A 14,643-nucleotide genomic window follows, 5' to 3' on the forward strand; every position below is an offset into this window, starting at 1 on the left:
CAGAAAAGATTATTCAGCTGTGACACAGGCAGATCAAATGTGCCTGATGTGTGAAGTGCCCGTTGACACAAGATATTTCGGGAAGGGAGATTTTCAGCCGGTGGCGAGAGATAGCACAAGGCAATGCTAAGTGACAGGCTGGTACTCCAGGTTTGATTTACCACCCCCCTTCCTCTGTACTTCCATTTTCAAATTTGTAAACTCCTTTCTTTCATGTTACTTGCAAAGTGAGAAAGACTTGAGGCCGGTTTCTTTGACAGGATGGCAGCTGTCACTCCATGTAAACATACCCCGAAATGAAAGAGCAGTCCAGCACATGGAAGTAGAAAGTCCTGACACTTTAATTATCTGAAGAGATTACAAGATGAAAGTCTTCCTTGAGGCAAATGTATATTAGTATTGATATAGTCATTGTGCTTTTCAGTAAGAGAAATAGGAGTCTGTATTTACATAAGAAACTATAGTGTTTGAGATCTTTAAATATCATATTTATGGAAATGATTCTGAATTACAGCATTTACAAAATAAAAACAAGCTTAAATAAATATTCAGTCCATTAAATAAGATTTTTTCCACAGAAGCAACTTTTTGTGCATATTTATTTCACAATTGAAGTTTGTTGCAATTTTTTTATCCTATAAAAGAAGCATTAAATTTGTTGTGTTTTTTTTTTTCCTAAAAATAAAACTGCAATAATCATTGCAATGTGAAGCCTGAGATTTAAGCCTGAATAAGTATCATTGCTCGCACCACATTACCCATCTCCCACCGATCATGCAACCCCACGCCTCTCCAAACTCTGGTGAACACAGACACTCCAACTCAAGGATTTCATGAGAAGGATTTCAGGGAAGTAATAATAGTAAAAAATATAAATAAGGTGAGAATAACGCATAATAGCTGACATTGTCTACAGACAGCATCATAAGGCTTGTGCATTACACGTAAACTAAGAGAAGCTGTTTCATCTGATTCAAAACAACAGTAGTGCCGAACTGCTGTACCCTTATATGGCTCATTAACACTGAACACTGAACAAAGGGAATGTCCCCACAAAATAAATAAATTATATTTTTAAAAAAAAAATCAACACTGGCCAGTTTTGCTTTATCATTTTGGATGATGACCTTTCTCGAGCGTGATACCGCAAACAACTTCCTCATCCTTTTTTGTATTTATCACCTTGAAACACAGTGTGTAACACCACGAGTCAGGAAAGGGGACACAGCAAAGAGCTCTTGATCTCGTTTCCTCTGTAACCACAGCACACACTGTCTTGCTTTTCATGTGGCCAACTCAAAGCATGTCCAAATACCTTTGAAACCTCAGTGCTCAGGGAGCTCTTACTGCAAATAGTTTGTGCAAGATCATAGCATGAATCCACGTGAGTCTTTTTTCTTTCCTCTCCGAGTGGAGATAAAAATTATTCCCTGGTGTTTCAAATAAATACAAATGTCTTCTGAGTTGTTAGCATGAGTGAAGGACCAGTATGCAATATTTTACATGGTTACTCTGCCAAATGTGGACAACAAGTACCCTTCTCTGGCTGACCATTCTGTAGGACCTTTTGGATATATCTCATTACACATTTGCCTTTTTAAAACCATTTAAAAAAATCATTATGGGAGAAATAATTTGTAACCTCTGCTGAAATTTGCTGATAAAGTCTTTCAAAAATATCTATTTTAATATTAATTCATTTATTTGGTAACCATTTCCTCTGAAGTTTGTTACGTTTTAAATGCTGATATAGAAACCAAAGCTCTGTGTCAGATTTTTATTAACAGGATCTGGCATAAATAGTTCAGATTATAAATACTTCCAGAAGTCCAAAATATGGAACTGGAAGTTGTAAAAATTTTTAGAAGACAACTTGGAGTTATTGCTCTGCTTGGTAAATGAAAGGCAACAGAAATATTCTGCTCCAGGACCTTCAGTCCTTCAGGACCTTCCTATGGGATTCACAGAAAATTCTGCCTTTGTAAATATTGGATGTGGATTTGAAATAGATTTGCTTTAATTAATCCTAGCATAGGTAGCAAAAATCTAGTAGTGGGAAAAACAGCAGCAGGAGAGAGAGCGCTGATACCCCCAGCCATGCTGGAATTCCAGTGGGCACAGGAGTGTCCGAGCTTTGGGACTGATCCACTGGGACGGACTAGTTAACCGGCTACTCTGTTCCTAGCATGTGAGATAAGCAGCAATGCTTGTTCCATTCTCTGAGCCCTATTTCCTTCCACACAGTGCATTTGTTCTGCATATGGCATCGTAACATTAATGTTATAAATTTATGGAAGACTGCACTGTAGCCTTAGAGCTACAGACGCTTCATACTTCCCTTTAGCAGCTTAGTAAAATGCAATAAAAACTGTCTGTACAAAATTTATAATAATGGATGTCAAAGCCTACGTGCCCTCATGGGGTCCCTCTTTCAAGTTAATTCTTGGCTTAGGTCAAATATATCAGTCCGTGTAAGACTCCAGAAGACACACCAGTAGTTTAATACGTCAGATACCGGCTCTGTCACTATAGAAAGGAGTGACATGGAACATGTAACAGTGAGTGCAAACACGGACAGGCTTCATCTGACCATAACGAGGTAATGGAGCAGAGTGGGAGGAACAGCGGGAACAGAAGATCTGAAAAACAAGAGGGAAATTTCACTTCAGTTCCTTTGAAGAACAGGATGGGACAAAACTGATTTCAAGACAGGGGGAGAGAAGATTGTATGTGCTGGGCTTTCGTGTGTTGGCACCACCACCCTGCTCAGCACAGCAAGTGAAAGGCCTCTAAAGGCAACTCCTAGCCCAGTGACCAGTTTTTCTGGCCGTGCTCAGCCTCTCTGATGCCGATGCCCCAGCACTGACAGCAGCCAAGGCAGGCCTGTCCAGCTCTGCAGGTCACAGGGGAAAGCAGCTCCACCAGAGATGCGAAGAATCGTCTCTCTCCACTGGTTTTAAAGAAAGACTAAGGGAATATTTGTGAGTATCTCCCAAGTTCCTACTCCTGCAAGTCCACTACAAGGTGGAAAGCAGCTTCACTACCCTCTTCCTTTTTAACTTGTACAAGAGCAAGCGAGTGAAATGGGATTGCAGATTTCTGCTTCCTGAGCTACATGACTGTTTTTTCTCCCTCGCTCCCTCTTCCTCCCCCACAAACTTTCAAAGCAGCAGCCCTACAGACCACAGTGATGCTGCAAAGGTTTGGAAAGAAGGCAAAGGGACACACTGTCCCTGCAGCTGAGCTGAGCGTGCATCACCTCTGGCAGTGCAGGCTGCTGCAGCTCGTTAAAGCTTACAGCAGTCGTTCAGAGTGACTCTGCATTTGGGTGGGGGGTGTTCTAGGATCTCAACAGGGAATTCTGCCTTTAGCAGACAAATGTTTATTGCTGTATAAAAGTCAAAACGCTCCCCAACCCTTTCTAAAGGTAAGCTGAGAGTTGGCAGCCGAGATACACAAAACCACTTGTGACTTGAAAGCCCTGGCCAAGCTCACACATTTTGCTGTGCAGTCGAGTTTCTGTGGTACACATGAATTTGCTGTTCTGTTTGGTGGATAGTTTCTCACGTCTGACTGAGTCATTACCTTGCCACAGCTCCGACAGTGGTGCTTCCTGCGAATGACTGTGAAAGGAGCCTTGCATGCAGTGCAGTAGCTGCAGACTTCATCTGGAACCCAGTCAGGAGGATCTGTCAGAAACACAGCAACAAAAGGGAACATAAATCAAAAGGGAATAAAAACCAAACATGTGATTACCAGATCCTCAAGGAAGTAGGGAGAGTAAAATATAACAGCAGCTGCTTTCATCTCTGTTTCTCAAGATGGTTTGCAAACAGCAGCTGGGTGAATTCACGATGCCTAGGAGGGCTCCACTCCCCCCACCTCTGCCAGGCACCCACCTCTGGGCAGAACACAGCAGGCACTGAAACAGTGCACAGCAGCTTTGGACTTACAAAATATATCTTACATAAATGCAAGTAGCAGGGAAAAGAAAATAAGCAAAATAAAGTACAAAGACAAGGGACTATTAAAGCAGAGCTGGATCACAGGTATTTTGGTCAATGCAACTCGGCATCAAAACAAGCTTAGAGCAGAGATCACTCCCAGCCTCTTCAGCCCTCCCTGCAGAAAGGCCAACTGCTTTTCTGCAATTAGACAAGCAACTCCACAGGTAATAAACCCAGAGCCTGATTACCATCTGCTAAATTATTAGGACTCTTACTGGAAGTCACCAGTAACTACGGCAAAACCACAAAATCGAGTGTGCAAGACTTAGCAGAGAAAGAATTCGCCCATTATCACGAACAGCATGTTTCAGTTGTTTATGTCTCCTGTGAGCTCTCTTAACCTCTCATAAAAGCCAAGCAGGGAAATGATTTGGTTTTGGCAAAGCAGAAGGTGTCAGGCTCACTTCTGCTGAGCTGCTTGTGTTCATGACAGGCTGACATGACCTCGGAGAGTCCAGAATTACAAGTGTAGAAATAATATACTTGATTGCTTAATTAAGGTGGCAAAAATCTAATGGAGGGCAAAGCAAGTTCTATCCAGAAGGAAATCCATGGACAGAGTGAACATGAACTGCTGGATGTATTTACCCAAGTTCACTGTATGCAGTTTCCCTCAGAGTATTATTTACAGCTTGCAAGCCATGCAATTGCTGATTTATAAACCTGACAAGCAAAATCCCTGCCTCAAGAAATGTATTCTCAAACAACAAAATATATGGTGCAGTTAATGCAGAGGTCAAGAGGGCTACAGCTACAGGCAGAAAGAAGATAATTAAATGAAAATTCCACTGTTTTGTTAAAAAATAACCATGACCAGTTTTCACGTCTTTGTGCTTTTAATTTGACAAATGTTGCAATTTGACAAAGGATATAGCATTCAATGCAGGAAATGCTCAAAAAGCAGATTAATAAAAACAAAGAGAACTTGGAATTTCACTCAGCTTTCATGGGCTCCTCTAAACTATTTTAGAAGTTGAACAAGTTTAAGGAAGTAATCCTTCACTTTGTGAACAAACTGTCTGATAAAGGTCACAACTACAGGGCCAGCAAACAAAATCATAAGTCCATGTGCAGAGAAATGACCGATGTGGTGAAAAAAAGGAGATTGCACATAGAAGGCTTCACCTCATCCCTGGGAACAATTCACCAGAAAATATTCTGTGGGGACACAAGGCAACAAATTCCTACTTCAAAGGCAGGCTTTCCTTCAGCAGCAAGGACTGCCAGCTTAAGTAGAAGCATTAGTAACAGTGAAGCCAAGAAATTTTCCTTTCCAATTCTTTTCCTTCTCTGCAACCTCCCTAGCTACTACATGTAGCTTGCCCAGTGAAACTTACTACTAATAACAGTTTATGATGTTGATTTTGACAACTTTGTATCACTTTTACAGAAAGTAACCATGGCAAGCCTGATGACCTTGGAGCATCCTTATGTTCTCCAACCAGGATGTTCCCTGGGTTTTCACATATATCCAAAACAAAAAGAAACAAAAAAATGAACGAATAACAATATTCCTATTTAAAACCTGCCATTTGACTACATAGATTATATTTCCAGGGATTTCACTATCCATTGATTCTCACTGATTTTGAAGGCAGCAGAATTTAGGCAGCTATTAAGGCTCTGAGCCACCAGGTCTCCCTCTGCAGAGCTGGTGGAAGCAGATTTGGTAGACGCCTACTTTGCTACCAGTGCTTTATCAAATGTATTGTAGTGTGGGCTACCATGTTCAGCTAGCTACAAATTTTAATATTCACAGAAAAGCCACAAAACACAGGCCCTTTTTGTACACACTGCAGCACGCTTGTAGGATCTGCAACTTCTGTGGCAGCAAGAGCCATAATCTCTCCCTCCCTCAGATCACAATTAGTCCAGACACATTATAAGGTAATGCAATCCCACCACAAAGACCCTGGAGCTCATCAACAGAAAGCAGCTTTCTTATCAGCTGTTTATCTTTTGGGTTTTTTGGGGGTTTGTGTTGTGGGTTGTTTGTATGTTTTGGTTTTTTTGGGTGGAAGGGCAGGGGTTTTTTTCGTTCCTTCCCCCCCCCAACCCTGCTTTTTTCTCCTGTTGTTGCCCTTGAAATGCAACTCAGAAAAAGTTATATTTTAATTGATTGTGCATGAATTTGTCTCCATGGTAAATAAAAAGAATAATTGCAAAAAAACCCCCAAACCATGAGAAACAGCAAATTTTGATAAATAATGACTCATAATAATCATATAATCCACAGTTCATGGTTACAGAATTACTTGACTGATAGATGAATTAATCTGCAAACTTTGTTTTTATAACTGCATTAAAAATAATTCACAACTTAGTGGTACTCAGTGTATAGAAACAGTACAACCCTCTCTACAGAGCATTCTCCCACAGTAGAGGGGCTCTCTCTGCCTCCACGTTGGTGTCACATCAGCTGATTCACTAAATTAATGCATCAGTAGAGTGAGCTAAAGGGCACATTTTTCCCCAGACAGTGACTCATCAGCAGTAAGGCCCTTTGACGGGGCTCCACAGCCAGCCCCGTGCCCTGTTGCCTCAGGGTTTTAGTGCCCTGCCAACACCCCAACCGCTCACACCAAGATCTGCTGCACTGCAGCACACCCCCAAATAGTAACACTTGGTTATGTAATGGCTTTTAACATTCAAAACGCTGTACAAATGTAATTGCTTTAATCTTCATCACCCAGCTACAGTCAGTCAGTGTGCGGGGACAAATCACGGGAGAAACGTCTTGCACGAAATCATACAGTGGTGCAGCCTTGAAATGACATTTGAAATAAGGAACTTTGGGGCATTACCCCAATGTCTTTGCTTCCAGTTGTGACGGAAGAAGTCCTTACACTGAACACAGAATTTTGAGAGCAAGCACTTAGAAATTAAATGCAATCCTGGATTGGAGCCAAAGTGCTCACCCCTGGCAGGGTAGATGAAGTCCTGAATCACTTGGTCTCTCTGAGTCCATGCAAGCCCCTACAACAATGGGATCCCACTCCTTGATCCCCTTCACCAGCCTCATCTCGTTCAACCTTGGGAGCAGCCTTTCTGACTTACATGTATTAGTGATTGAGTCATTGGGCTTTTTATAGAACAGGTTTTTGAAATATTCTCTGAAGAGCACTCTCAAGAGGGGATAAAGCTTCAATGTGAGGAGCAGAGTGCCTTACATGAATTAAACTCCAAGCATGAGCATGAAGATGTGCTGGAAGCAGGGCCAGCAGCACTGCATCCACAGGCTTTTTATGTTATAGTCCTTCTCCAGGCTACGCTGCTCCATTAGCTCTGCATGCTGCAGCAAATAGAAACATCCAGTCTCTAAAGCATTATCTGCCTGTGCGTTGGGGATTTGGACAAGGAATGGAGGGAAAACCTTGTTCATGGGCTAATTGGCCCACTGCTTTATCATGCAATGTGAGTTTGCAGAAGTCTGCTGGGAAACGGATGAAGTCCACAGCACAAACATCAAAGAGGAGGAGGAAGGGAAGGAAGGGATTAATGAGACAGAGTACAGAAATAAATTTTAGAAGAAAATATTAAAGGGGTGCACAGAAAAAAAGAGAGAAAGGAAGAGAAACAAGTATTTAAATGAATAAGAAACAAGTTTAAAGAAAAGGCACAAGATAAAATTAAATAGTGTGAAGACTGAAAAAGACTGAAAAAGGAGAAACAGTATTCCCAGCTCTAAAGTATTAAAAAATCTTGCATTAAAATTTCTCATAAATCAAGAAATTTTATTGTCTTTTTATTAATGTTATGCTGTAGCTTTTAGAATTCACCTTTACATGTCTATGCCACCTCATTAGCTAAAAGTGTTTTCTGCTCTTGAAGTTAAAAGTCACATAAATCCAAGATGCTGAAGATTTAAGCAAACCACAGTCATGATGAAAAAAAATCACAGACACTGTAAACTGTCAAAAAGCACACGTGAATTAATTTTGTTTAAGTATGTGCAATAGTCTTAATGCAGGCCAATCTAATCTTAGAAAACCAAGGAGAACATTTCCCTGCCTCAGAACACAAGAGAAAGAGAGCCTGGACCTGCATCCATCAACAGTGTGGACTGAAACAACATTAGATCAGAAAACTTAAAAGTTCATTTAGTGGTGCTGAGACACGAGAGAGTGGGGGGGTGGGAAAGGTAAACAATCCTAAAGGTTACTGAGGCTTACAGAAGGCCTAGTCTAGCAAATCTATACTCTGGTAGAAAACAAATCAGAAACATGCATACCACAGCTCTCTGTTGAAGATCAGCTGCTAAACCCTAAGCTTGTGGTGGTGTTTGTGTTAGGGCCAGACAATTCGGAGAAAATACCCTTTCCTACACCTTTTGTTTTTATCAAGTTTTCCTAATGTAGGACTCCAGCTGAAAGCTCCTCCTGCACTGATGTGTATTAGATTACAGACCACACCATGCAAACCCCCGATTATACCTCTACCAAACTAACCTTAGGAGGGCTGTTCCTACAGCAGCCTGTGGAACTTACACCGCTGCAGCCGTCACAGTGCATTACCCTCACAGCTGAAAAAAGGGTCAGATGGGCTTGCTGTAGCTCTTCTGATGAAAGCAGGAATTGTAAATTCTCACAGTTTTAAGCAAGGAAAGTAGAAAACTAGGATGACTTGATTTACCCCTCACTCAACTGCCAAGCAAGATGAACCTTTTTTGTCCCTCATCACACGTAATTTTGGGCAATTTCTGACTTTGACATAAGATTCATAACAGGTAATTGTACCAAAGTAATCTTTACCCTTGCTCAGTGTTGGTTACAGCCAGGTTGAAATTTTTTCTATAAATTTTCTGCTTAAACAGTATTATTTGATGAAAATTTTGGGAGTGAGGGAGAAAAGAGGTACAGACTTCTCAGCCTCAGTTCTTGTCAAATAGATTTCTTAGGATGGAATTTCAGTCCAAATCTAGAAAGCTTTCACCAAAGCATGAAGCTTTGCAAACCTGGGCTCAAGCCTCTGCTCTGCCCGATTTAACATGACCTTGAATGATGATGTCCTGTGTACATTCTGTCCTAGGACATGATCAGCAATTAGTTCTTTGGGCAAAATAATTATGTACAAAAAATGGAACAACTCTTATAGAAAACACTGACTTCAACTGAGATATGGTTCAAATTTTTACTTTAAATCACATGGACCAGAGACTTGGATCTTCCATATAACCATTACTTGGAGTCTTCTCTGTAAGAGCCACAACCACTACAGAATAGAAAAAAATTGATAATGTAGATCTACATATGACATACCAGAACACTCAATACATGTATTTTCAGGACAAAAATTTTCAAACCTAATCAAAATCCCAGTTATGAGACTGTGGAGCTAAATAAACCTGTGCTTATCAACATCTGGGATGTTTTCCCCTAAGTACTGCAAGGAAGTCTCAACAAGCTCCACACACTGCCAACAAAGAGGGATAGTCTTTGAGAAGGGAAAAAGGCTCTGAGCAAATTCTTAAAACACAAGTCAGATCAAATTATTGCACTACAACCTAAAACCCGTAAAAATCCTGTAATTCTGCATGCATGATTAAATATGTTCAGTTGATTATAAAACATTGCCTCCATATGGAAACTTGATGCTAGGTTCTTCTCTCGCACAGTGTAAGCAGAGCTGCCGAGTAAGGGAAAAGTAAAAAGTCACGTGGACAGAACATGTTTGGCCACTGAACTGTGCAACAATTTAACTTGTTTCATTTAGAAAGTGTTGCTGGTCATTATTAAAAATAATAGAGTTACCCAAGGTGTGTAAAAGACAAAAAAAATCCTGAAGCATCCAGCTAGGGCTAACAGCTAATTCTAGAGTCACGGTGAGTAGATTCTGCTCATACAGGAGCATGAGTGGGTTTTCTTGACCCTGACTGCAACAAGAACAAGATCCTGAGCCTTGGGACTATAAACTACTGAACTGTACTTGTGCTGCTGGTTGGGGAGTAGTAGGGACTTCTGATAGATCAAAGTGGGTGGGCTGGAAAGGGATCAGGGCGAAATAGTGTGCTGTTGTGCAGCAAACAGATGCTAACACCACTTGGCACAAACAGGTATTTGTACTGGCAGCCACAGCAAATCCATTATGTCTGGAGTTATAACTAGGTGGTAGCAAGCAAGGCACTTCTGTGCAGATGCTAAAGGGATAAGGAATGAAAATGCACGTATGGTTGCAGAGAGAGATGAGATGCTATAGGAAGTATTTTCATGGAATACCAACAGCTTCATAATGCTTTCTGGTTTCCTTGAGAAAAATCTTCAGATTTCTTGCTTTTTCTTAGACAAGAAGCATAACTCGTTTTCTTAGTCTGCCTTTAACTGCATGAAATGAATAATTAAAAATGTTCACATTAGCCCAATCGCAACAGATCAATCCTCCTGAGTAATAAATTACTCCAAAATATATGTATGGTCAAAACTCAGATTTGCCAAAGCTCACTATTAAAATCACCAAGCTCACAAGGATAAACATAATGCTCCCAAATACAGTGAGCAGGGACTTATGCTTGATAACATTTAAAAATTAATAAAACATAAAAATACTTACAAAGACAAAAAATTAAGAAGTTGCTCTGTGTACATTTATGTATATATATGGGAATCTGCTGGCAAATACAAAGCAAGTTTTCTTTTGGGTCTAGAAGCATGATCTCAGATGTATAAATGGCAGAAAGACATCAAACTTTTACTTCCCCAATGACTGTTTTTTTAAAAACTGTACTACATATTAAGAATGACACAGCTCTGTCCTGGTAGGGATGCATTTATACTGGATTAACTAAGAGTAGTTTTATTACATTTTCAAACGTGGAGGTTCAGTTTCAGTTCCACTCTCAGTCCCCTGCAAACTTCTTGGTCAGTTTATTATCTATCAGTGGTTTGTCCAAGCTGGAGATCAGGAGCTTCCCAAAAACCTGTGCTGGCTTGTAGCTGACCAGGGCACGAGGGAGAAAGGTAGTACTGTAAAAGTTCCCAGGACACAGGCCCCTTCTGCTGTTACTGCAGTGCAGAGCAAACACCACTGACAGCAAAGAGCCCAACCTGCCTTCTTCTGAGCATCTGCCACTACCATTTGCTTTCAGTTTATTTACAGAACATTGCCTCCACTGGTCATCACCTCCATCATACAACCAGGGCAAGAAATTGTACTATACTTAAAAATTATTTGTGGAATATTGCATAAATGAAACCTATACTCTAGGAAAATATAAATTTATTTGTTTAATATTCTCTCTCCCTATAAATATACAGTGCTTTTTATACTCTATGAAGTATACATGCATATGTTTCCCTGCAAAAAATCTTGGAGCTTTAGGACAGCAAAGATGAACATACACGCCACAGGCTCATCTGTATTTTCGAATGCTTTTGTTTTGGAATGCCAATTAATCTGTAGTTTATTTTATTTCAACCTTCAGAAGGTCATAGGATTTAACTCTTATACCCTTGCCACTGTCAGCTGGCTCATAATAAACATTCATATTTGTTTTACGACCTAGACCAGCTGGTGGGTTTTATATACAATAAGAATGAGAAATCTGACAAAACAAGTGATTCATCTTCATAATCTGAGTAGATGCTGAAACCTTCAGTAGAATCTTAAAACCATTTATTTGTTCAGGTTGCTGGGCTTGCTTTCCTTTTTTTATTTTTATTACCATTGATTGAATACAATCTTAAACATTCAGTACTTTCAGTTGGAGGGATTTACTTGATAATTGGAAAGAGCCTTCCTGGCAGGCAGCTTTCTGGACCTTCTCAGTTTGATACATGCTCCTGTTCTGCCACAATGGCAGAAGGGAGGAGCTACTCATGTGCTCCTTCGCTTTAAATTGTTTTCACTTTCAGATGAAATAATTGAGTGACCTGAGGTACAGAAATTATGTACAAAAAAAAGATGTAATCAGTTTTGGTGCAATGATGTCAACAGATTGGTGCAATGCTCTCAGACTTTGTGCTGAATCCATTTACAGAGATAACCGCTGTGACTCCTGTACTCTTCTTGGTGGCCTGTGGCCCAGATTTGGCCTGGAGGAAAAACCCATCAGGTTTGCTGCAAGAAATAGGGCACCCATGTTCACACAGCAAAGGTTGCCTTAACCACTAGACATCTTCCACCTCCACCCAAACATCACTCAAAGTGAGGGGCTGTTCCTTCCACAGTGACCAGCAAAAATAAGGTATGTAGGGAGGTGTTACAAGGGGCAAAGGCACATGGCTGCCAAGATGAAAATCCTGCTGCAAGTTTATGCCTCATGCTGAATGCCTTAGGGATAGCAAAACCATGTATGCCATTAGCTAACAATGCTGCCTCAGCAGAAACAAGTTCTGTACAGCGTTACAGTGACCTTGAGGAACAGGGGTCTGGAATGTATTGGAAGCGAGGGGATAGAATGGGTGTTTTTACAGTTTCCTCAAATTCAACAAATCGACCCACTTTGGATATCCCTTTTTGCAGACCTTCTGTGACTTTTTCTGATTTGGAATATGGAGCTCATCTCCATTCTCCCCAGCACACTCTGTGTCTCTTTGGGATACGGAAAATTCCTGTCCATCAGCAAGTCTGAAGGCCAAGTAACAGTGGACTACACTCATTAGTTTACACAGTCAGAAGGGATGTAGTGGTTTGTACAAGCAGATATTTACAGCATAATCACTTACACACCAGCCAAGGAAGGCTCCCAGAGAAAGCCTGCAAGGAGATTGATGAAGACATGCCCAAGCCTTCCCAGTGAGGCAGTGCAGCTACCAAAAGCAGAGTCCCTGCAGGATCACTGGCTAACTGGCTCTTTAGAGGATGTGTTAACATGGGAAAACACTGGCACAAAGTGCTCATTCTGGCATCCACGTCTGCTTATTCCGAAGGGACTTGGTTATCCCACGAGGCTCTGCTTTCTACCACACAGGCACACGTAAAACACCTGCTATTTCAGAACAAGTGTGCAGGCAAGGGCTGGTTTTGTTGTAGTTATCTGCATATGCTATTAATACCACAGATTGAGTTTTACCATTCACTTAGGGCAGGGACATAATTGATTGACACTGCCTGGGTGCTGCAGGGGCTCTTGTAACTCCAAAGGTTCCCCTTTACCACACTCCCAACGTGGCCATAACATCACCTAAGTACCCAGACCGTTCTCCTCTCTTTCAATAAATAACATCCCAAGTCATAGGCTGCAGTTCTCCAAACAAAAAACACTCCCCAGGCCAATAGAAGCTGCCATGAAAGGACAAAGAACCCTAAAAGCTGAATAACATGCCAGGGAAGTGAAGTGACTTTGTTGTGACAAAATGTATATCCACTGTAAGAAGGTTATTTAGCATCCTGCAGTTCAAGTTCTGTAAGTCAAATTCACCAACAGCATCAGGCATCGATTCAAAACAAAAGAATATGATCTGAAATGGTAGAGAATCAATCATCTCTTGCATTCTTTTCCAATACAGCCTATACATGGTAAGGATTTTGCCTAAAGATTTGTTCTTTACTGCACCTTCTGTGACAACCTGAATTACAGCACAATAGAAAAATCAATTAAAATGACTACTGAATAGATCTTTATCTGCCTCCAAATCATCTTCCTCCAGAAGAGATAATATTTCTACATGAATTAGCCCTACTGCTCTAAATAGATTAGATCCTTTAGCCTGCAGCTTCAGAAGAAGGGTAAGCAAGCAAACCATGGGTTTTATGTAAGCACGAAATAAGTTATAAATATGTAGTATTACTCTAAAATCTAATCTTCAAGAGGTCTTTTTCCCCCCCCCGTGATTTCTGATCTTTATTACAAATGACATGAACCAATATTTCTTTTCTGTTGGCCACCACCCTCCGCATACAGGCAGAGACACACACTGCTTATCACTCAGTTCTCAGTCATCCTGCATTCCAAACCTCCCACTGGAAGGACAGCAGTGTATGTGGATAAATAGATAACAATATATCAAAGTTTTAAAGCACAGGGAAATTACTGCACACTTGAATTTCTGGGAAGCCCAGATACAGTTTCACAGTTGACGGTTGTCTTGTATTTCTCACTTGACCACAGAGATATTACTGCTCTGATAATTGGTCTCCTGGTGTGCTGAAACCACCACTTAGCCTTGAAGATCAAAGCTGATTGCTTTCTTGTTTGCTCCATCTCATACATCTACTTTCTCTTTTCTTATTCTTTGACTGCAAGTGCTCTGATATCTTTTAATCCATTTTTTATACTGTGTTTGCCATAACAGGGTTTTAGTTCATAACAACTCTGAAGCAGCTCGGATTAAAAAAGAGAAACAACTCGTGAGTTTTCAGAGTGCTTGAATCCAACCAAAACTTTGATACTTACATATGCTCTTTTCTTCACTCTTACCACGTATTCAGTGAGATTTGAGCAACCTCAGCAGACTTACCTAATACTACCTTTTTCTTTGAAGTAATATGGTGAAGAATATGAAAATATTAACCAAAATATTTTGATCAAAGACAAAAGTAAAGAGAATACGAAAGGTAATTCTACCGTGAGAAAAAGCAGCACTTCCACATATAGCAAATGATTTAAAAAACCTCTTCAGATTTGGCTGAGAAGACCTTACTTAGGGCTTTCCAGCTCACTCAGCCCTCAGAAACTTGTCAGATGCACTGCTGTATTAAA

The 14,643-nt window shown here is 40.6% G+C and overlaps 1 protein-coding gene across 4 annotated transcripts in view; it reads right to left on the reverse strand.

Annotated features, from left to right (window-relative positions):
• Nucleotides 1-323: 323 nt before the first annotated feature.
• ZFYVE28 (zinc finger FYVE-type containing 28) overlaps nucleotides 324-14,643 on the reverse strand; it is a 153,135-nt gene continuing 138,815 nt past the window's right edge. For all 4 annotated transcript variants that reach the window (XM_027662660.1, XM_027662662.1, XM_027662661.1 and 1 more), the window contains 2 exons: nucleotides 3,586-3,689; nucleotides 324-2,639 (listed from right to left, as the gene is read on the reverse strand). In XM_027662660.1, coding sequence (XP_027518461.1) covers nucleotides 2,508-2,639; nucleotides 3,586-3,689 — 236 coding nt within the window. In that variant the 3' untranslated portion in view covers nucleotides 324-2,507. The remainder of the gene's footprint in view (nucleotides 2,640-3,585; nucleotides 3,690-14,643) is intronic.

This window comes from Corapipo altera, unplaced genomic scaffold (genome assembly GCF_003945725.1).
Source record: "Corapipo altera isolate COAL_440 unplaced genomic scaffold, ASM394572v1 95, whole genome shotgun sequence".
NCBI lineage: Eukaryota > Metazoa > Chordata > Aves > Passeriformes > Pipridae > Corapipo > Corapipo altera.